The sequence below is a fragment of the Haliotis cracherodii genome, unplaced genomic scaffold (genome assembly GCF_022045235.1).
Source record: "Haliotis cracherodii isolate W230 unplaced genomic scaffold, xgHalCrac1.p SCAF_2, whole genome shotgun sequence".
Classification (NCBI taxonomy): Eukaryota; Metazoa; Mollusca; class Gastropoda; order Lepetellida; family Haliotidae; genus Haliotis; species Haliotis cracherodii.
Genome location: NW_027266275.1, coordinates 52,002,959 through 52,027,207, shown reverse-complemented (window position 1 = coordinate 52,027,207; position 24,249 = coordinate 52,002,959). Strand labels below are relative to the sequence as shown.

At 39.7% G+C, this 24,249-nt stretch overlaps 1 protein-coding gene across 1 annotated transcript in view; it reads right to left on the bottom strand.

Annotated features, from left to right (window-relative positions):
* The window catches only part of LOC139468209 (DNA ligase 1-like), a 93,277-nt gene that overhangs the window by 64,859 nt on the left and 4,169 nt on the right, over positions 1-24,249 (bottom strand). Inside the window, exons 3-8 of the mRNA XM_071250029.1 lie at positions 16,189-16,444; positions 14,905-14,998; positions 13,932-14,107; positions 9,310-9,496; positions 8,763-8,945; positions 8,364-8,487 (exon numbers count right to left, since the gene is read on the bottom strand). Of these exons, the coding sequence (XP_071106130.1) occupies positions 8,364-8,487; positions 8,763-8,945; positions 9,310-9,496; positions 13,932-14,107; positions 14,905-14,998; positions 16,189-16,444 (1,020 nt within the window). The remainder of the gene's footprint in view (positions 1-8,363; positions 8,488-8,762; positions 8,946-9,309; positions 9,497-13,931; positions 14,108-14,904; positions 14,999-16,188; positions 16,445-24,249) is intronic.

Genomic DNA, 24,249 nt, shown 5'->3' with positions numbered 1-24,249 from the left:
CTACTTTGTCATCCGTCAAGTAATGCCTATCGAACAATTTGTTCAAATGAAATTAAGCAGTGTACCGAATTTTAGATGAAATGTTGAAACATACCACTAGATTTACAGAGTACTGGCAAAAAGTAGCAGAATGGTCAACAATCAGAACATGTTTGTAAGGTAAATGTAATGACTTTTCAATAACCTACTCAACTACCTTGACACTTGACACCTGTGTGTGTGTGTGTGTGTGTGTGTGTGTGTGTGTGTGTGTGTGTGTGTGTGTGTGTGTGTGTGTGCGTGCGTGTGCGTGCATGCATGCGGCCGTGGAAGATTTTTGCCATGTTTATACTGCTTGTCTATACCTGAATATCAGAATCACATCAAATGTGAACACCGACCGTACCAACAGCAATTAAAATACTAAGTGTGTGTGATGCCTTATCATAGAAAGGGATTTCGTTGTGAGAATGGTTGGTTGGTTTGTTGTTTTACACCGCACTCAGCAATGTTCCAGCTATATGACGGTGGTCTGTAAATAATCAAGTCTGGACGAGACAATCCAGTGATTGCTATCTGAAGCATTGATCCACGCAATTGGGATAATATGCATTAACCAAGTCAGCGAGTCTGATCACCTGATCCCATTAGTCACCTCGTAGGGCAAGCATGGTTTGCTGAAGACCTGTTCTACCCTGGATCTTCATGGGTCTTGTAAGAATGGAAACTGAGATTAAGAGAAGAAAATTGGACTGTCTGAACTGTATTTGTTCTTAGAACAGAAATATCAGATAAATCTTAACTCTAACATTCATGACTCAATTCTTCTAGTTTTAATCTATCTACTTTAAACACAAGAATGTGTCCAGTGAGACTCGCGGGGGATAAAATGTGTCCATTAACTTCTTTGCATCTGGTCAAAGTGCAAGGTGATTTAAAATAACTGTGACAATTGTTGACTGTTCTGTGAACAAGTATTCACAGCACAATGTAATTTGCCTCATCAGACTATTTCAGCTCTCATAAACCTAGCTGATAATAGTCCCTATGTTCAGATTAAGATCCACTGTTTATAATTCCAAAACACATGTTCAGGCAAGTTGATTTAATTTCCTGAGGCTATTTCAAAATTTACCAAACAGAACACACCTTCCCCTGAAAATGGATAGGAGCCATTTTCCTCTTTTAAATAGTCTGTCACATCAGAACACTTGATATTCCATCGTGTCTGCAATGTGAGTCATGCCCTTTCTAAGGAACCCCCAATTACAAAGTCAGCTTTAGAGTGGATTTTCCAGTAAATAAAAACAGATTTACTCAGGTAAGCTGATTACATTAATCTCCCAGGTCAGCTGAATTACGACTGAGAAACACCGCTCGCGCCTTTAATTCAAATTCTCCTGTTTCACGCCAATTCAGGCAACCTTCAAACAAATCCTTCACCCTGAAAACCTTTAGTTTCCGATAAAAAACAAATTTACGCCACAGCAACCATAGTTGAAATGGACTTAGCAACAAACCGGATCAAATGAACACAAGAAATTGTTTAAATTGCCATATTTTCTGTGTGTTGTGGAAAAACATGCATTCATTAATGCCACTTAGTTGTAAATCAGATGGCTTGAATTTCCGATCAGACTGTCTTCCTGGCCCCCGAGGGAAATATCACGGGCCAAACATCCCCCTGCCTGGAATACTGAACACTATGATCGCACATCCTTGCCCTAATTAATCAAACAACCTCTTCGTTAGGGGCTTGAGGTTAGAAGCAGACTTGACAAAGTAGCCTAATCATCTTGGCTTCAATGTATTTCAATTCATTCAGCGTAACACATGAATATGGTGGTTTCTGGACTTCTTGCAGATAGAGAATTGAGATGATGGTAACAGAATAATATTGTCAGCCAGACTTACAGGATTTTACCACCTGCCTGATATGTCCTTCCAAGAGCTTCAGGGGGAAAACAGGAATATGCTTGAGTTCAATATATACTCACTGACAAAAGAAACACAAATACCATACGCGTGTTAATATAAGAGGAATTACTCATATTCAAGAGATGTTAGATTGGTTTGATGCACAAATGAACGTACTGGTATGTTGTGTGAACCAACGCTATGAACACATCACATGTGACGTCATAGATCCATGACTCGAGATGCACCATTTATCTTGTGCAGGATTACCGTATTTTCTTGAGTAAAGTGCACACTTTTTTTCTCCAAAAAACACAGCTGTGTAGAAGGGAGTGTGCATTATACACCCAATAATGAGCTTTGATGTTTTTTCCCCCCGGAAAGACATTACCGTGAGCACGTAACACTGGAAATACCATGTCAACAAATCCATACTGAAGTACGCAAATAAATCACATAATTACACTGTCTGGCTATAAAAAATGTTCTTTGTATATCTGGACTTACGTTTGTAACTTATTTCGTTAATTTTCATCAAAATTCCTTTTAATATTGTTTTAATTAATTTCGGCTAATTCGTGTGTGAAGCGATAGGAAGATCGCACCACTCACCATTACAGCAACCACAGTCAGATTACTGCTATTGACGCTTGAAACGAACTTTAGTTGACAGAAAATGGATATATATATCATAAATGCTAATCTTTGATTCGTTAAAAGTCATATTTGTTATAGTTTGACGATACTATGTCAACCCACAAGAGCGATCAGCTGCTACGCTTAGGGTTATTATTATTTTTAAAATATTTAGTAAAAGCTGCAACTAAATTAACAAGATATTGGAATATATTATTCCTGATAAAAAAATAGTTTCGGATAAAAAAATGTCCAACCCTTGCATTAAAATCCTGTAAAGCTATTTCATTGGGTGTGTCTTGACCGAATCACCAGTAGATTTCAAGAAAACTTGTGTACAGCTGATTGCTGTTTCCGGCTTAGTTTACGAGAAAATACACAAGGTAATGTTAATCCCTGGATGTAAAACAATGCCTAGCAGAACAATAAATACAATTTAAACGGTAAATCCACATGGCTGGTGATTTTTTATCTTAAATGTCAAATTTGTACTGACCAAGTTTCTCATCACCTGTTCGTTTACCGGAATTCACTGAAGGGGTAACGGTGTAATTTTTTTCCGCGCATAATAATAGATTTATTTTTTTCCCAAAATACTGAATTTGCTAGATGGGGTGCACATTATACTTGGGTGCACACTATACTCATTACAGCAGAGTGTAATGTATGGAAATCACATGCAGCATATTGTGATAAGAATAAAGACACACCGAGGTTACACTTGACTGATTGTTAGTTTTGTCATTAATTGATCTCTTTATGATTTATTCAATTCTCTCAAATCAGCCAATAATTAACATGCACAACACATGGTTTGCCTTTTTATGACTAGAATATTTCTTGATAATTGACAACATGGGTGAATGAGTGAGTGCTGCACTTCCATCAGCTATATGATGGTGGTATGTAAATAATCAAGTCTTGACGTGTTAATCCAGTGATTGACATCATGAGCATCGATCTACACATTTGGAATATGATGACATTCATCAACCAGGACAAGGTCATTTCTGTATAAGTGAGTGAGTGAGTGAGTGAGTGAGTGAGTGAGCGAGCGAGCGAGCGAGCCTGTAAATGTTCAAGACAGGGCAAACAAACCAGTGGTTAACATTATGAAAAAAGTCCTCCACTGAGCCTGACCACCTGATCCAATTGAGTCGGCTCACCAGCAAGCTACAATACTTGGCTTTTTTTTAGTTTGTTTGTTTGTTAGTTTGTTGTTTGATGGCTCACTCAGCACTATTACAGCTATTTGACAGCAGTCTGTAAATAATCGAGTCTGGATCAGACAATCCAGTGATTGAAATCATGAGCATCGATCGACATAATTGGGATACGATGACATGCATCAACAAAGTCAGTGAGCCCGACAACCCGATTTCGTAAGTCGCCTCTTACAACAAGCATAGGTTGCTGGAGCTCAATTCTAACCCAGATCTTCACAGTCTCGCCCTGTTGTAACCTGCACAACATTATAAAGGTCATAAGAATGTGAAATAAGGGATACGTAACAAAAGCTTTGGTACAACAAAACAGCATAATGACAGAAAGGGGAAAGTATCGGACAAATGTTAAATTTTAGGTCTCAAAGTTGCGACTAAAATGGTCGCCAATGGGTCCTACATTTCAATTTGTCTACTGTCTAAAATTCAGAGGTCGCCAAATGACTACCTTGAAAAATATCTTGTGGCGACTAAATTCCATTCCTTCACATATGTAGACACATAAATAAATTTATTAACATTTGCGACGCCATTTTCTTGATTGCCAGCTTTTTCAAGGTCGCAATGGAGCGCATATACCGTACTCATTGTCTGTTTCATTAACATTCCCATTGCTCAATACAGCATTACGAGGGATTCAGTCACGTAAACTCTTTCAACCGGCCAAGAAGCCTTGAGTCCCCAGACACCGTAAGCCGGTAGACCGGCCAAGCCATAGTCACGTCCAAATAGTACATAATTTTATTAACCTACCTGTCATATCATTCATTTATTAAATGTAACATATTTCACAATGTCTGAAATACATATTTCAATTTATAATTTTTCATCGATAGATTAAAAAATTATTCACTAGATCTATTTCCCGCAATGTTATCGAAAAAAGAATTCTCGGACACACACTTCAACAACAGGTCCACATCGAACAAGTCAAAGAGCAAAATAGAGACGTTTTAAGCAAATCTTTAAAAATATTATACAAAGTAAAATATACAATGAACAAAAATATTTCTTAAAGTTGTCAAACTTATATCTTAGTTATTATTTCCATCTTTTCGTGCAATCATGTGTAATGCAAGTCAAATGACATCTCGGCTTTTGGCGCCTTGCTCGGATACAATGTTTAATGCAAAAATATTTGCCTGAAAAATCTTTGTCACAGCTCGTAACCTAGCATGATACATCCATGAAGTTCCATATCTTTAACATAGATTGTGATTTCCTGCTTAAAAACGTTAGAAATAGCAAGATTTAACAAATATCTTTCGTCAAAATCTAAATTTCATCACACACACATGCTCAAATTTGACCAATCACAAACCTTGTAGCAGACTTTGACAAGAAAGCGTCAAGTAGAAACCAATTTTTATCCAAAAAATTCTATGCTAGTATTCCTACAGACACGAAAAGACTGCAGGTGATGTTACGACCATGTAGATGAAAAACCAAGCTTTCTAGCGGTGTGTCATATGAGAGTCTTCGATGAACGTGTTATTCATACGAAGTTTCGAAAACGGAGGTGTTTCTTCATGTTACTTAGTGCCTTTTGCGGGAAATAAATTGTTGTATTGTTGCTAATTTAACAATATTCATTGCATAATGAAATGGTAACACCATTTACAACACCAGTATTTGCTTTTAATGTCTTATCACTTTGAATATATTCAGTTACGATCTAAACACACATTGTCGAAGACCTATAGAAATCTGTTAATGACAGATTGTTTTCTCCTGCATGGCAACAAAAAGAACAGCAGATCGTGGCAAAGACGTCTGGTAATGTAATTCGACATCATAAGACATCATTCGAGTCACACACACAAAAAAATCAAGTACACTAATATACAATTTCAAGCCTAGTGCTATGACTTGTACATATTATAATAGTTATTTGATAAAAGATAATTTCAAATGGCTACCTAAAATTTAGGCTTGTCTTGTTGATTTTACCACTGGCTTCCTGGAACAAAATACTGATAGCCATATGGCTACGAGTTAAAAAATTAAACTTTGAGGCCTGCATTTTCACTATGGAAGCATTGAGTAGAAATTAAAACTGTGTCAGAATTTTATGAGCAAATTTATGAAACACCATTGTAGGGTTCATACACACACGATTATAGCGTCGCTAGGGATTTCAGAGAAGAAGTAAACAATGTATTAATGAACACAGGGGTATATGAAGGTTATGGGCCATCGTTGGGTCAAAAATTAAAATATGTCCCAAAAGATATTACCGTATTCGACGTAATAAGCGCCCCGCTCTAATAAGCGCCCACCGGCGGTATTTGCTAATATATTGGCTCGTGAACAATCCCAATTAGCACCTCTTCCGATTGTTCAATGTTCACAAGACTTATTTATTCCCGTACAATATGCACTCGTGTGTTATATGCACCCTTAATTATGGGCAATAAAATTCTAGAAAAATATATCTGTCATACTTAAACATATCAGGCTGTCAGCATAAACCATGAAATTTATCTTTCAACTGTTTTTTTCACTAAAGTAATATTCTAATAACAGCCCCCTTTTTCTAATTTTAAGAGCGCCCTGGGCGCTTATTACGTCGAATACGGTACATGCTATTCCACATGCCTGCCTTTGATTTTCTTGCAAAAACTGGTAGAAATTACATTCCAAACCTTTAATAAAACCATAATCCATACTTTTCAATTTAAGGTTTGTGAAAAAGAAATATAAAAACACTGAAAAAATGTCAAAATTTAAATACAAAGGATGATATCTCTCCGTCTTGCATGTTGAGGAGCACAGATTAATCATGTTTGAAAAGAATTGGATTCTCAATCTGGTTGACAAAACTATCATATGCCTCAAACAGTTACATGAGATAAGGACTGAACGTAAATACAACTCTCAGGTCGCTGAGGCTTCAATTTGTTTGAACAAAAGTGTTTTCTTTTCTCCCAATCCTACTTTTGCTTATTATGTAAAGCCAAATGACATACAAGTATTCAAATGAGACAGGTCACTGGTGATGAATGTAAAGGTTTTGTTATTAGCAAATTTAGCACAGCCAAAGATTGATTACAGTAGGCAATTAAACTAGCATGGATTAGCACTGTATTGTCCTGTGATAAGGTCAGGAGAAGCCAGCATTGCCAGAGTGACTTGAATTCAAAACTTTGCTGTCATGTGTGATGTATGAATAGCAACTGCACTGCTTATTCGAAATCCCCAATGGGGATTCCAGGTTAGAACTGGTCCCCAGCAACCTATGTTGAATGAAAGGGTGGTCACACTCGGTGACTTGGTTGTGTGTAATTGTACTCCAACTGCGAGGATCATTGCTCACAACTGGACTTGATCATAGGTCATTGCTCATAATTTCAACCACTGGTGCGTCTGGTCCCGGTTAGATATTGTACAGGCCATCATGAAAGCTTGAATGTTGCTGTGACAATAGCTTGTACAATACCGACTGCGGCATTAGACAAGCAACAAAAACAAACATCCATTCAGGTGACTGATTCAAGACAATGAATATATTCGACCTTGCTGTCAAGCAGCGGTACTGTTTTGTTGAGGAGTAACGATACAGTGGGGTCTTGATATATTACGTATCCCGATACTTTGGCTGCGATACGATTCATATCCTGGTGCAGTACTTGTATTTTATAAGTTGATGTTCTTTCTTTTTGCAGGTGAATCACAACCTTGAAGCATTTGGTTTAAACTTCAGAGATCAAAGATGCTATATTGAATGGCAGAAACACATAGGCTAGATGGCACTGTGAATTTTATGCTATTTATAGCCAGATGGGAAATACTTGAGAATCTGCATAATCTGGTTGTTTAGCAGTTTAGTTTAGCAAATGTCAATACAAGTGATTCCATTAAAAGTCAATACAAGTAAACCGTCGCATTTCACTGGCCTGTGGCAGAGGTTCTTCGCCGGCCACAACAAACTCTGGGTTTGATTGGTTGGTTTGTTGTTTAAGCTGCACTCAGCAATATTCCAACTATATGACAGCTGTCTGGAAATAATCGAGTCTGAACCAGACAATCCAATGATTAATATTATGAGCATCAATCCATGCAATTGGGATCAATGACATCAACCAAGTCAGCGAGCCTGACCACCCGATCCTGTTAGTCACCTTTTACGACAAGCATGTGTTGCTGAAGACCTATTCTTCCCCGGATTTTCACGGGTCTCTGGGTTGGAGAGTGCCTTGGTGAGTAATTGGTTGCCTACTGAACGTTGTTCACGAGACGACCCCTCCTGTTATCAAAACATGTGTAATCCCTCAAAGGATGCTGCAGTTGATGTGACGCCCCCTAACTCCATATGCACCGTGTCAAACTCCACAGCAGACGGAACGCCTACTGTCCCAAACCGAGGTGTTCACACTACTTCAGTTTGTTCAGGGATGAGAAGGGATATTTTCCTTTTCAACTGAAATGTCTTTCCATTGGAGCCTGGTCCATAATTTGGAGGTGTTTATAGGGGGTTCATCAGAATTTAACAAATTTGTGTTCTATAAACTTTGCGGAAATTTGGGATCTGCGGATCCTCGGAAGATTCTCATCACTGTTTGTTAAGCATTCAGTTTAGGTCATTGCAGAAATACAGAAATATCTTACCTTTCTTTCTTAATTTTTTTATCAGGTGTTTCTTGTTCTTTTTTAACATCAGACTTTGTTACTTCTTTTTTAACATCAGACTTTGATTCTTCTTTTTCTTCAACCTTTACAGGCTTTCTTGGAGCTGTAAACACAAATGGATCAATTTACCTGTTATCTTCAGCATTTGAGGGAATATTCCAAGAACACATCTCAGTCAGACACTGTCTTAATTACATCAACAAAACAAATGATACTGCAAGCTTCCTAAAATCTTCCCAATGAGGTTTCAAATCAAGGAGTGCAGAGTTACTTCCCTTTTACCCTCCCTGTTTGCTCAGAAATCATAAAACAAATGCCTTTCGGGCAAGACAAAAACCAAACAATTGCATTGATAATTATACAATTATTAGTGCTCACCAAAAAAGCTGTGAACAGGTTTTTTATCCTCTTTCTTCTCATTCTCTTTCAATTCTTCCTTTTCACTGTCTTTCTCTTCTTCTTTCTCATTATCTTTGTCTTTCACTTCTTTCTTTTCTTCTTTCGTTAGATTCTTCTTGCTGTTTGCTTTTGGTGATTTCTTACCAGTTGTCTTCTTGGTAGCTATTAAGGCAATCAAAACGTTGAGGTTTACCTTTTTCTTTTATTCCAGGCAAGTTATATGTAACCAGCATTAGAGGCGACGAAATGGATTGGGTGGTCAGACTCAGTGACTTGGTGGATTGCATGTCATCGTATATCAATTGCGTGCATTGATGCTCATGTCAATCACGGCATTGTCTGGTCCAGACTCAATTATTTACAGTCATATAGCTAGAATATTGCTGAAGACGATGTTAAACAACAAGGAAACAAAAGCATGGGGTATTATATACAACAGAATTACAAGCAATGATGTGCACCAGAACATGGATGTGGTACATAATCAGGCAGATGCACAACTAGGAAAAGGAGTAGATTTCCCTACCCGGAGATTTTCCTTTCTTTCCCTTGCTTTCCTTCTTTCCCTTGGAGTCCTTTCTCTTATCAGTGCTGTCTTCCTGTTCCTCCGACATGCTAACATCTTGCTCCTTGTCATCCTTTGGCTCATCCTTTGCTTCAGTTTCTTCATCTTTATCTTTTGATTCAGGACTGTTTTCTTCAGAGCTTAGTTCCTGAAATCATCACAAGTAGACATGTTTTTATATATTGGTTTTCTTTTAATTCTTTTGAATACTGATGATTGTATTTACATAAGTTGTACATTTATATAGTTATCCTATCTTACACTATGCATTTCTCTTTTTTCTTTCGATTCTGAGTGAAAATGTGTCTGAAATAAAGGTTTCCAGCTTCTGAAGTAATTAATCCCTAAATACATCACTATGGTTACCTCCCAGATCTCGGTCATGCACGCTATGCATGCTGGTTGACCTACTTCCACTGATCACGTGTCCATCCCAGTCAACTATTTCTCTTTCAAGAGCATAAAGACTAAGGAATTACGATGCAGAGATGGACGGGTGGGCATATAAAGTGTGAGATAGGATATAAGTATATAAATATACAATTTATCATAAAATTTACAAATTCTTTAACTTATCCTATCTCACATTATGCATTTTATCCCAGTTGGATGGTGGGGCGCAACTCGTCAAAAGATCACAATCGTAGGATATTCAAGAGAAGGCTGGAACTTGACAGTGGTACAATACTTAATATAGTAACACAGTTAAGTGTCTTAAGACAAAAATCTCGTTGACAGGATTATTAAAAAACAGTCTTAAATGATGTTGAGATCCTGATATATGAATAACTGAAAAACACAATAAGTCGGGTACAATTTGTGTAACATGTTCAAACGTAAAGACGTGTAATGGTATGTCTAAAAACAAACAAGTACATCTTATATTCGAGAAGGGATGTATCAGTTTGTTGATTCTACAAGGCGGGGTATTCCTATCTCCAGAGGACGATAGGTTGGGCCCGCTTGGCATCTCTTTTATTGCTACGTCAAACCCTCAATCATGATCAGTGATTAACAATTGACAATAACCACGAAAGGATCATCGATCCATTACTCAACACACATACCTAAAGTAGGTGTGTGAAATAGAGGTTTGGGACACAAAGATCGGCCGTGTCTAATGGCCACTTCAAGTTGAAGACCAATGTCTCTACAAATGATTGATAATATCCTCCAAATGGATACTCAGTCTGGGAAACCCGAATGAATACAATCAACACATATAATCATGACAAAGGTTTATTATGAATAGAGATGGATGTAAAGTAACGAAACGGGTTTTACAATCTTTATCTGCGCAGATGTGTTTTGGAGACCTGTTGTGCAAGTACCAAGGGTCCAAACTGTGAAGCCCTTGAACATCTGTCACTGATATGTCTCCCAGGTAACGGGATGCGAATACGGTAGATTCGAAGTGCGTGTACGAGACACAAGGCGTGAATTTCACTCACTCAAGGAAACATTGCAAGGGCCAGAAGGAAAACTAGGAAACCTCAAGGAAATGTGTTTGAAATCTTTCTCAGGCCAAAGGTTTAAACTCGGATGAAGTTAGATGACTAAGTATGATGTTCGAATCCCAAGTTGGTTGTCAAAAACATGTTGTTTGGTCCACCAACTTATATGATCAGATCAATGATTGTAATTTGGCGATTGTAGAAATCTTAGTGCCTGTTGTAGTACAAGCAGCTAATTGAATTCATCGCAGCTAAGAAGGTAGCTAGAGTCGAACCTTTCCTTTTAAGAGAAGATCGAAGATAGTGAAGGTATTCAGCAATTTGTTGCGGGGATGCCATGGCACGGGTAGTGATGTCATGTGAACGACAAAACAATTCAAATGCCTTCCATATATGGTCATATAGTTCTTTCGGAGATAATCTGTGAGCCCCTGCAATGGTCTTGGCCACTCGTACAGAATAGCCCTTAGCTATCAATGATTTCTGTAAATGCGCCTATGCAGAGATTGAAGGTTGTTGGAGAGTGATGTTGAAGAAGAGGATCGTCCATTAGAGGTAGATGGTGTAAAATCTTCTGTCTGCAAGTGGGATGAGCATTGTGTACCAACTTCATGTTGGCCATTAGGGCGCGACCAAAAGCAGTGTTTTATCTTCTGTAGAACCCGATGTACAATGCCGGTTGGGGGAAACGCGTAAGCATGTTGTCCTTCCCATTTGATTGTTAATGCATTGTGGTCCAGGGCTAAAAGGTCTGGGATTGAAGATACGAACCAGGAGGGAGCGAAGATGTCGACATCAAGCACAGAAATAACTTGCAAATCCACTGAAAAGTCATGGGATGTAGTCGCCATTCCGTTGGGGGTTGTTTGTTGGGTCGGGATAGAAAGTAGGCTATGACATTGGAGATGCCAGGAATATGTCTTGCCTGATCTTGAATGTTGAGTGAGTCGATCAGTTGGAAGAAGTCAAGCGCTAGAGACAGTGGTGACGCTGACATGGCGGATCCCATCTTGTTCATGTACCACACAACTGATAGGTTGTCTTACTGAATCATAAGTGCAGAGGACTAAAGGAGTGTCGACTAATGAAACGCTGCCACAATCACACCTTTGAATTCTAGAACCTGGCTGTCTTCTAGTCACCACCGCCTTGCTACTTGTAGTTCTTGACAATGAGCTCCCCATCCCATAGTTGAGGCATCGGCGAAATAGGTGGAAGGTCAGGGTGAATGGCTGCAAGGAAACTCCTTCGCAGACATTTGGTGGTAGGTGGTTCAGAAGAGAGATTAAGACAATTGTCGTCCTGAAGGAAGGGCTTGAGGAAGCACTGGACTGGCTGAAGTGAAATTGACCTCTCTTGTGCTGATGTTAGGAGACCGAGAAGTTGTTGCCATTGACGTAAGGGAAGCGGCTGTTTGAGTGCCAATGGAACGAGGCGTTTGATTTTCTCACAACCATCTTGGGGTAAAAACATCTTGCCCAGACTTGTGTCGAAGATGAACTGGAGACGTTGTGTTGGAATCGTTTCGGACTTCTGGGTGTTCATGATCCACCCTAGTTGGTGAAGCAGGCATTGAGAAATATCGAGGCGACTAAGGAAAGCGTTCATATCCTTGTTGACTTAAATGCAGATGTCGATGTTTCATAGATGATACCTCAAGAGTGTATAAACTTGATGATGGATTTTGTGAGGTGAGTAAATAGCCACAGGCCCATAAAAATTCCAAATGGGAGCACTCACCATTGGTAGTGTTGGCACACAAACTGAAGAAAATAGCGGTGCTCTCTCATGGTGAGTAGGTGAAGTAGACCTGTGTCTTGGTCAGAAATCCGGATGGGTGAACGAAGGAGAAGATCGAGACCTGTAGGATGAATGACGAATAGAATCGTAATATTCATCCTCCAAGCCTGGACATGACGAGTCTGAATAGTCATGATAAGGGGATTAGCGACATTCTGCTCGTTTGTCATTAGGCAAGTATCGATCTGTAGGTGAACGTCGCATCTTAGGGGAGTGCTTGTCTTTCGAATGTCTCTGATCCTTGGAGGTTCGATGATCTCTAGAGTCCTGTTGGACACCACTTTTGAAGTGTATCAATCCTTAGGAGTCTGTATGTCCCCCGAGGTTCCGTTTGACGAGGTTTGGATGTAGGTTGCTCGCCTGAAAATGTTCGGTTTCATCTTGACTGTCGCACCTTGGGAGTACGGCGATGTTTGGCGAGGTTCGGAGAGGTTCTGAGGTTCAAGGTTCAGAATTCTGAGGCACCTTCAAAGGTCAGTGATCTGGTGAATCATCTCGGTGTTTCGGGGCGTGTCGAGAGTGAGAAGTCCATTGGTGCTGATCTGGATGCCGATCCCTTGATGGTTGCACCTAATAAAGTGCATGCCAGTCACACAGAAGAGTGATGCAATGTTGTATGTCAAATCTCCTGGGACGAATGTCTTGTGAACCCTCTCGGGAATGGGAGATTCGTAAGCCCTGATTCAATGACTCGTTTTACAACTCCATATGGTGGTCTTGAGAGGATCAATCCTGTGGAGGTTGTGGTAATGATCTTGAATGACGGAAAAGGCCCATAGGGTTGGAGGAGGTATTAGTACTATGTGTACCTTCCGAAGGTATAACAGGGGTGAGCTCCATGTTAGTCATAGAACACGACGAAACGACAGTACATTCCTCCGCACAGCATGTAAGACGATCATCTACACTTTAGAGAGTACTCGTCATATGTCCGAGTCTAGGGCTGTCGTGGGTTGGTGTGGTTTGTCTGTGAGAAAACAATCAGATACTCCCTCCTCGTCTGACGAAATCATGGGACCAGTGGGATCCCTAGTATCCCACGTCGGCATGAAGTGCAGACTGGTCGCCGTGTGGACTGCTCGTCCATGGAGATCAACATGTAGCCCAAATGAGGATAAAAGTGAAGATCTAATCAAAAAAGTTGGTGAGCAAAGTGCGAAGTTTAAAAATATAACACTTTAATGAAGTCAGATCTGAGTATTGCTTCCCTGTAGAGACAAACTATATCATATAAATGAAAGCATTTCGTAAACTGAACTAACTGCTGCAAAATAAGGATCTACATCAACAGAGCATGATGTTCATAGACGAGTGAGTGACAAAACCTACTTTCATCTCGATGTCGTCCTGCTTTATTTCTTCTACACCTGTCTCAGAGTCTTGTCCCTCTTCCTCCTCATCATCCGAGATCAGCTTCTTCTTCCTCTTGGCAGGACTGTCTATTTTGGGACTCTGTGAGACACTCTTCCTCTTCACAGCACTTCCGCCACCCATGCTCTTCCTTGCTGAAATAATCAAACTCTAGGTGGTCCAAATTTCAGCCATCAAGTAAAGAAAGTATGGATGTTAGAAGCTACATTAAATACACGAACACACGGACCCAACCCCTTAGATGGTCTGACACAGGAGGGTCCAGGTTTGGGAAGAGTAATCATAGGTTCCATTATACTGAAATTCACTTTAAAGTATATGAAACCTTTAAACTCCTCTGTTTCATTACAGTAACCTGCGAACTGTGAAATGTTACCACCAGGCGCCATCTTGCTTTCACGTGACCGGTCAATACATGTGACAAGTCAATGACACCATGACAACATGACTCCATTCTTAGCGCTAAACACAACAAGTGTCAGCTTCATCCAAACATCCATAAACAGGCCACACCATAAGAGAGAACTTCCAGATGCAGTCTGCACCTTTAGCCACTAGTCTGAAGCCAGAGTATAGTCAAATCATTTTCGGTCAAGGCTAAGAAATTAAGTCCATATAATAACACTAAATCTGACTGAAAGTGATGCTGAAAGTCAAGTTGAGGCAAATAGCCACAAAAATGTTTGGAACAGACTGCAAGTGAGCTAAAATACTGAAATCTAATTGCATGAATTTGCCATTTAGTCCCATTCTATTTGGTAACAAAAGAGAAACACTCCCACACTACAGTTCGAGAACATTAACAAGTATTCAGTTATGTAAAACAGAAATGTTATAGTAATTTGAATCTGAAAAGAACTACCACCTGCACAACGATAAATCAATCAAACCCAACCTGATTTCAGAACACTGGAAGTCTATCATCATATACCTGTTTTCCTTTTAGGAATTCCACATGGAGATTTGACAGGTGTGCTTGGCTCCGAGGGAGAGGATTGGGATGACACACCTGAATCCTTTCCTTCCTGGTGGAGAAGGGTAAAAGGACAAATTAGTATACAGGACTTCACATGATACAGGAATACTGGGTTTTTGATGCGATTGCATCTGTCCTATTTGATGCAAATTATGTTCACAGCAAGCACCGGTTCCATGGACTGGAACAGAATTTTTTGTATCTTTCCATTTTAAGATGTTTCATTCAATCGAATGTTCATGATTCTTTTTGTTTTATCAATACCTCTATTAAGGCCGAATGCTGATCTCCTGCACAACTCCTGCACCAAATTGTGCTCATGACTCTCAAACAAATATGATTCCAAGTTTTCATATGCTCTGTGAAACCCTGGATTATTCTTACATAAACCTTCATCAACACATCAGTAGTATATGGCAAACATTCACAAGTGATAACTAGACAAAGGGCTTATAATGATATAATTAGTTACGTGTGAAAGTACCCTGACAGTTTGGACTGTTGCTCCTACTATCGACCACAGGTTTGCCTGACCCAGACTCGAATAACTGCTGGAACTGTTGACAGTGTAAGGCTACATTCACGCCCAGGATCAGTTCTGAGGTGAGGTAAGGTGAAATGGGGTTTAATGTTGTGTCCAAGATTATTGCACTTCTATAGGGACGTGCATGCATGTGTGTGTGTGGCTGCTTGTAATGTCCGGACTGATGCCGATTTATAGTGCTAGCCCACTGACATACCATGCTGCAGTTTAACATGAATACCCCACTCAGACACAGTATACTGACTCTGAACCGACCAGTCCTTGTTTTAGCCCCTTAAGTGCCCAGCAGGGTCACAACAAGTACCATCTTTTAACTTTTGGTATGACAAAGATGGGGATTGAACCCGGACCTTCCGCTCTTCGGGCGGACACTCTACCACTAGACCATGGAAGCAGTTAAATCAGTTCTGAGATTCAACTACATACAGCATTCTAATATTCACTGTCACATCCCTATAATTAGGCTCACTAAAGGACAAATCAGTTCAACACAAACTAACCTCAGGTCCCCAGCGATTGCTAATCAAAATACTAAATATTTGTCTTCAATGATGACTTCATGACACTAATGATTTTGAGGAAGCGAGTGCATGTCGTTTGACGCTGCAGTCAGCAATAATCCATACAAACAAGCAAGATAATCAGATTTTTAACTATGCTAAGTAATATTTACAGACACAGATAGTTAAACTTACTGGTTTATCTTTGTGTGGTGTCTTAATCACAGTCGTCACTGGCTTCTCTTCCTTAGATTTCTCTTGACTAGATTTGACATCTGGATTATCTCCCTTGCCTTCATCTGTTTCCTCCATCACAACATCGACATTCTCTTCTTCATCATCGCTCTCAATGATTCTGGCCTTCTTCTTTCGAGATGGAGCCTTGATAGGAGAGTCGCTTTCTTTTGATGGAGATCCATTTTTAACCTTAAGTGGTGATTTGTCTTCTTTTCTAAAACAGAAAATCAGCGTTCCCATTTACCAGTTATTACCAGGGTTTTTTGTAAAATTTGTCTTAACCCATGTGATTGCCAGTCCCTATGGACCGACAAATAATGTACATTATAAATCATTCTTGTTGACCAAAACATTGGCAATAATCAATAAATGATTTTTTTTAACGATTTACCGATCTTTTTATAGATCAAGGAAATAGTATTTTGCTGTGCTTCGAGATTGAATATTTATTTGTAGTGACTTTATAATAGTCTTGAACCAAAGAGAAATATTAAAAAAAGAAAGAGAAAATTGTGATGAACTTTGTACATGTACATCTAAGTAACTTCAGAGATGACATCATTGAATTTGTCCGTCATGAACATACACTGCATTGAACATGACGTTGAAAGAATTAAACCAGGCAATTTTCATACATTTATTTATTTATTTGTTTAAAGCTGAGAGTGACAAAAATTGTGAGGGGCTGGTATTCTTAAAAGTTACCAGTCCACTGGGACTGGCAGTTTCAAAAGCCAACTGGAACACTGAAAATTGATATTCGTTCTCACATTAAGTTCATCTGCTGTGATCAAATTAATGAGGAAGTAGTGTTTAACACCGTTTTTAACAGTATTTAAGTTTTTTCATGGCGTGTTAGATCAATGTGGGAGAAAAGCCTGATGTCATGCAGGTCTTAAACAATTACCACTTCATTGAAACCCTGGATGATGAGCACGGATAAGGTGTTGACAGATTAAACAAGAATCAACAGGAGATGACACATGGCCTGGGTTTGGTGCAATTCGGAAATGCAATTTGGCTACTTATACCCCACTTTTGCTCCGAAGTTCATACAGTTTGGCCCTCACTCTATGAAGGTTCATACTCCAATGAACTCACACAAAGTGAAGGTCAATTCTTAATTGAATGTTACCAAAGTTGGAGTGTTCATGCTTTTAGAGGTCAACATAAATACAAATATCAAAATAATTTAGGTGTTCTTAATTGTTATCTGGATACAGTATATAAAGACATATATATGTTCAAAACATAATTTAAACCAAAGACAAAGAAAATTAACGCAAAATAATATTTTTTTAAAAAAAATTCATACTGTACATTTGCTGACAATGCAACATCTAAAACTTTAATTCAATACGAAGCTGCCGTGTGTTTCTAGACTTTCAGTATGTTTAACTTTCATATATTCAGATTGAATTTCATTAGAAATTGTTCATGTTGCAGTTAGCTGGAGGTCAAACAAAAGAAATGACTAGAAATAAACCATGGATAGTGGGAAGCCAAGACAGTGTTGGACTTCCAAAAACAACCCTGTGCAATTGCTGTGGAAGGCCATGGTAGAGGCGATGGCTCTAGTCTCATGTGGACGGGATGTCACAGGAGGCAATCCAGCAAAAGCATTGGCCTGAAGGATAGTCTAGCAAAGACGAAGGAGACTGTGGTACGAGAGGCTCCCATGGAAAATGGGATGAAGAGTCTCTTGCAGGCACGTCAATGTGGCGTCGTTGCCGAGAGATGCAGAGAGATCCAGGCTAAAGGAGATGTCTTGAAGGTCATCTGGATTCAAGATGGACACCAACGACAGGATGTTAAACAACCAGTTTGGCTATCCTTGAAGCTGATTCTTCCCACTGAAGTCATAGATAGACCATTGTGAATTCTCTGAAACTGGATCCAGTTAACATCAAGAGTGTGGATCTCACTCACTCTAGTAGCAGTTGCAAGGGTCAGGAGAACCACCGTCTTAAAGGTCTCAGTAAATGATTCATACTCAAGCAGAGGACAGATGGCGGAGAATGACATACAGATCCCAAAAGGCCGACTGGAAACAATCTGACTGGTCAGCCATTTTGTAGGACAGAATGAGGAATTGTAACTGCTCAGCAACCGTGGAGACCTTAGATCATCGTAGTGGCACTGATGCAGCGAGATACGTAGCCAAAGTAGAGCCCTAAAGCTTCTGAGTTGATCTCGTATACTGCAGGTACTCAGTGACTTGTTGAGGAGAAACAGACGACTGTTTGGTGTTGTCCAAGCTCGACAATTAACTTTGAATGCCTTCCATTTATGGTCATAGAAGGCCTTGGTGGAGGTACAATGAGCGTAGGTGATGATCTTGGCTGCTTTCTTCAAATACCCTTTGGCGACAAGTGACTTATGGAGATGATGTAGGGTTTCAGGCGACGGATGTAGTAGGTGGGAGTGAGGCTGGAGGAGAAGATCGTCCCTAAGAGGAAGATGGTGGAACTTTCTTTCTGCAATGTTTACCAGTTCTGTGTATCAACTTTGTACTGGCTAGTACGGCACGACCAAAAGTAGTTGAATTTGGTTGGTTGGACACGTGGTAGAAGGCTGGTCGGGGGAAAGGTTTAGGCGTTGAGGTACCCCCACAAGATGGCCAGAGTGTTGTAGACCCATACCTGAGGATCTGGGATGGGACAGACAAACATTTGGAGCTGAGCGTCGAACCTGGTGTCTATATTCACCAATCAACAAATATTATACTCGGGATTACACTTTCTTTGTAAGTACAAATTCTTGTAGGATTTCTTTGGTTTGAGTCTATTCTGGGATACAATCCTACACTCTCAGAGTGAGGCACCTAATCACCAGCACACTAAGTCAGCGATCTAACCCACTCATCCACCGAGGCTTCTTCAAAAAATGAAAGTCGACAAATGGTAGTCTAGATCACGTACCTTGTGTACCCAAATACTACTGAAAATGCAGCGCATGGCTCGCATTAGGTCAGTCTGATCCAACATAATCGATTTTTGTGTACAAAAGCAGAGAAATCTTGGCATGTGATATGCAAATCACCCTTGCACGAGAACAGCAAATACTGCAGTCTTGCCTTACAGAAGGTCAAAAGCTTCAGACACACAAGAACCCTTCATATGACTTACAAGTTTGACGATGATAGACAGACGAAGCGGTGTTGCAAGTTCCAAATAATAGCAGTGTAAAGGCAGTTAGTTCCCTGTAGAATTCATTAGCAAGGTGTATAAGCAAGATGATATTTGCAAATAAGTCAGAAAGTGACGAATTTGTCAAATCTGTTGATTGCGCTGATGAACATTCAGCGCACAATCCAGTCAATCTTCATTTTCTTGTTAATGTCTCTGGCAATCTTCTTGAGCAACAGATGGAACGAACGCCGATCATAAGAGTATGGTGATTCCGTGAAGGAGGTGAGGGAGAGAGATGCCAATCATGACATCTCCAAACCATCCTAGTAAATCTGATCAAGGCAATGTGTAGGTGAATGAGTGAGTGAGCGAGTATGGTTATACGTCGCTTGAAGCAATATTCCAACAATGTACGTTGATAACCAGTCTTGATCAGACAGTACAGTGGGAGGTCGGCTGAATGTGGGACGACGATAGAAGGCGATTGTGTATACTCACGCTTCTTGTAGTTAAAGTAGAGGATGAACATGCACAATCAATTTCCGGTGAAGTAAAAACTGCCAGTGTCATCATGGAAATGACTGTGTCCTGTGACAGGGTGGTCAGATCGTTGACAACTGGAACATCATGTGAGGGTGCGGGGGATGATAAGCGAGCTGTAAGGGTCGACAGATGGGATAGCAAGCTGGCATGGACATGGCTTAGTCATGACTGTGCACACATCGATGGCTGCAGGTCGAACTAACGTGATATGTTAACAGGCACAGGGGGACAGACGACGGTTTTGTTTTGGTGGGAACGTCTTCATGCAGGAAGCTCTCCGAAGGGGACAGCTGTCTTGGTTATACGCTTGGCAAAGGAAGGCCCGTGTTCAGCATCCTTGGATTTAGACCGGCGAACATTACTTTTCTGACATTTACGTAAATATGTACAGAAAGCTTCCTCGAAAAGGGAGAACACTGTGAAGATCTGTGGTCCGGATTGTAAAGGCCCACAACGCATGAGATTATAGTGTGTGACCCATTTGTTTGGGTTGCAAAATGTTTTTTGAAGCTGGAAACTACCTTCAAGCATGATTCCACATAAGGATTAAAAGAAGAAGGAAGAAGTGCATAATGCGAGATATAAGTTTCAAAACAGAGCAGAGCTCAAGATAACTTTTTGAGCAACTGAGTTTTTACTGTAAGGTTTCTTTTCTAATTGGGTTATTACATTTTTCATTGGGTAACCAATATTTTTTCACTCATCTATTCATCACTCTATTGTTTTTTTATACAAAATTAGTGAACATTTTAAGATTAAAAAAACCCACCTGAAATAATGTTTTAGATGTATATATGAGGGGTGGCTGAAAAGTTCTAAGCCTAACTGTGAAAGACCCGTACCAAGCCAAAGGTTTTCATTTATTTCTTCACATAGTCCCCTTCCAGGTTTACACAGGGTAAGAAATTTTCTAAAGCCACCCTAAAAAAGTCATTCACAGAGGAAATGATGTCATCATTACTAGGAAAATGGCGACCGGCTAGTTCCTTTTTCATTTTGGGAAACAGGTGGAAGTCTGATGGGGCCAAATCGGGTGAATTCGGGGGATGGTCAATGAGTTCGAAGCTCCAATCATGGATCGCTGACATGGCAACCACCGATTTGTGAACAGGAGCATTGTCTTGGTGGAACAGGACTCCTTTAGTGAGCATTCCCCGTCACTTAGCTTTGATAGCTTCACGCAACTGTCTCAGTAGGTCAGCATAATATCTTCAATTGATAGTCTGGCCTTTTTCAAGATAGTCAATCAGCAGAATACCCTTGGAATCCCAAAAGACTGAAGCCATCACCTTTCCAGCAGAAGGAACCGACTTGGCTTTTTGGGGGCCTGGTGATTCCGGATGCTTCCATTGTTTAGACTGAATTTTGGTTTCTGGTTGAAAGTGATGAATCCAGGTCTCATCCATGGTTACAAATCAGGACAAAAAATCATCGGGATCTGCTTCAAAACGGCATAAATTGTCACGGGACATCAGGAATCTGACACGTTTCTGATCCGCTGTCAAGAGTTTTGGCACCCATCTTGCAGAGACCTTTGTCATTCCCAACTCGTTGATAATGTGCTCAACCCTCTCATGAGAGATGCCCACAACACTGGCAATATGTCGAGTGGTCAATCGTCGATCAGCCATCACCATGTCATGCACCCCGGGTAATGTTTTCCGGAATGGTTGCTGTTGAAGGCCTTCCTGGACACGGGTCATCGTCAAGGCTCTCTCTGCCACGCTTAAATTCCGCCGCCAACTTCTTTACAGTGGAAACGGAAGGGGCATCATCCCCTAAAGTGGAGACCATGTCAGCATGTATCTGTGTTGGAGTTAGCCCTTTCAGTTGCAGGTACCTGATGACAATAATAACACTACAGTTGTTGTTCTTATGTCTGTGATTCATTAAATGATTGTACTTGTTGGTGGCAAAAGTTTGTTTCAATCCGATTGAGATATCCCACTTAGGCTTAGAACTTAGGCCAGCCCTCGTAACTGTTTTAAATATATAAGCTTGACTCGGAAAGTAAATAAGCTCGTAATTGTGTTTCGGAACATAGCTCTTTTGTACACATGCTCAAAGGGCTTCATTGGGTATTTATGCGAGCCGTTTTTATACATTTGAGTTTTTCATTTAATGCATAGGTTTCTGTACGCAAGTTAATTGAAAATAATTGGGTTTTGCATATTTTGGGGGGTATTTTACACAAATACACTACACACTTGTAGCTCTGATTCCTGTCAGAATACCAGTTAGTTGGAGGTTTTTTTTGGTACTTTTTGACTTTCACAACATTAAACATTACTGATAAATAGGCATATTTGTGAAGAATTCCAAAATTATTTTTTCAGTGTTAATACATCAGTGAGCTGTTTCAACTTGTCGTCCATCATGCCAGAGACAGCCACAGTGTAGACTGATAAATATGTCTTCCCCAATGCCCAGTGGGAATTTCGTGTGAGAATTGGTCCACAGCAACCTGTGTTAGTCATAAGAGGCAAGTGAGTGGATCGGGTGTTCAGTCTCACTGACTTGGTTGATTGTATGTCATCAAACCCTGACAGCATGGATCATTTTTCATATCAATTACTGTATTGTCTTATCAAGACTTGATTATTTACAGGCCGACGTCATACAGCTCGAATATTGCTGTGTGTGGAGTTTAACAACATACAAACCTTCCCCAGTGCTTTAATTACAGGAACTTATCAGCCACAGATGAAACGTGTATGCAATCCGGCCTACTGTTACAGGAACCTTATATTTCTTGACAAGAATTTAGTATGTACAATGAATATTATTGTGCATCCTTTGGGATGCAATATTGATTTCTTTCTCCCTTTATCATGTTTATTCCATACATTTGTGCATACTGTCGCACATTTCTGCGTTGGTTAAAACCCTGTTAGATCTTCCAGTGCTCAAATATTTATAATGGATTTTACACAAAGAGTTAAAGATATGTAAACTCAAAAACAGTTATGTGTTTACAATCTAGAAGAGGCAATCTATTCATGTATTGTATCTGTGCTACAGGCGAGATGAGTATCTGCATCAATGTGAATTAACTTTTATGTTTAATAACTTTTAACATTTTTTTCCACTTTTTTGGACAAATTTTTTCGTCCACTTTTTTAAAAACAAAAATCTTAAAATAGATATTCTGATATTTTGTTGTTGATTTTCTAAAATATCATTTTCTTACTTTTCAATAAAAATGCATTGAATACCCATTAATTATTACACGTACAGAATTTTACTAGTGATATCTTTGCACATGTCTGGATAAATCACTGAAGTCTGGTATCATCATACTTTGTGGTGGGTTGAGTTATGTCCTGTTTTTGTTCAATTCGAGCCTCCATCCATAACTTTTCCCTTTATCGCGGTAAGCTAGAGTTCGCTTCCTTGTCAAGCTGAGCACGAGGCCAGGCTTTCACTTGGAGCGAGTAATGTAAATAATTAACTTTTATCGATAAAATATGCATATAATATAAAATACATGACATCTGATATAGAGAACACGAACAAAATCATAAAGGTTAGTGTTCTGCTTAGCGTACTTCACAAGTACCACAATACCCTGAGGTTTTCAGGCTACATGTACTCGACGGGAGTGACTGGATACCAGGTAGGGCTTCAACGAGTACTCGAGTACTCGGGGCCGGGTTGGTTTTACTGGGACTCGAACCCGTTATCAAGGACTCGAGTACTCGATAAGGGGAGATCACTCTGTTTCAATGTTCAATTGTTCATCAATATATTGATTAAAGCTTGAAAAAATATTGTTTGAAGAATGTATTCTTTGTAGAAAGTAGATGTACATTAGAACAATTGAGAATGTCACATAAAATAGACGTAATTATTGTTTTTCCTTCCCGACTTTAAGAAATTGAATGTATCAAGGCAATTATTGCTTTTTTGCTCCGACTCAAATGCCAAGTGTATTCCCTTACACAGATTAGCAACTGATTAGCTGATATATATGTGCTATTTCAGTGCTTACAAATCAAGCGACAGGTTCTGTTTGGTACAGTTTGAAAACGTGACCAACTCATGAATGAATGAACTTATAGTACTACATTTCCATATTTAGCGGCCTTAGTCTTGCATCCCAGCAGCTGTGTATACGTGTATGTCACGTGATGCACATTATCGATTTTCTTCCTGCTAACTATTGTTCGTGCTTGTTGGCAGGTGTCGAATGAAACGCTGATCGTCAGAAAAACAACAACTTGGTTTGTGTTCAACATGTATTGTAGTATTTGTAGACGTGGCGTAATGTTTTTGATGGTCGTGATTAAGATTAGTGCAGTTACAAGCAAACATTAACACTGAACACTTCCATACACTTTGACAG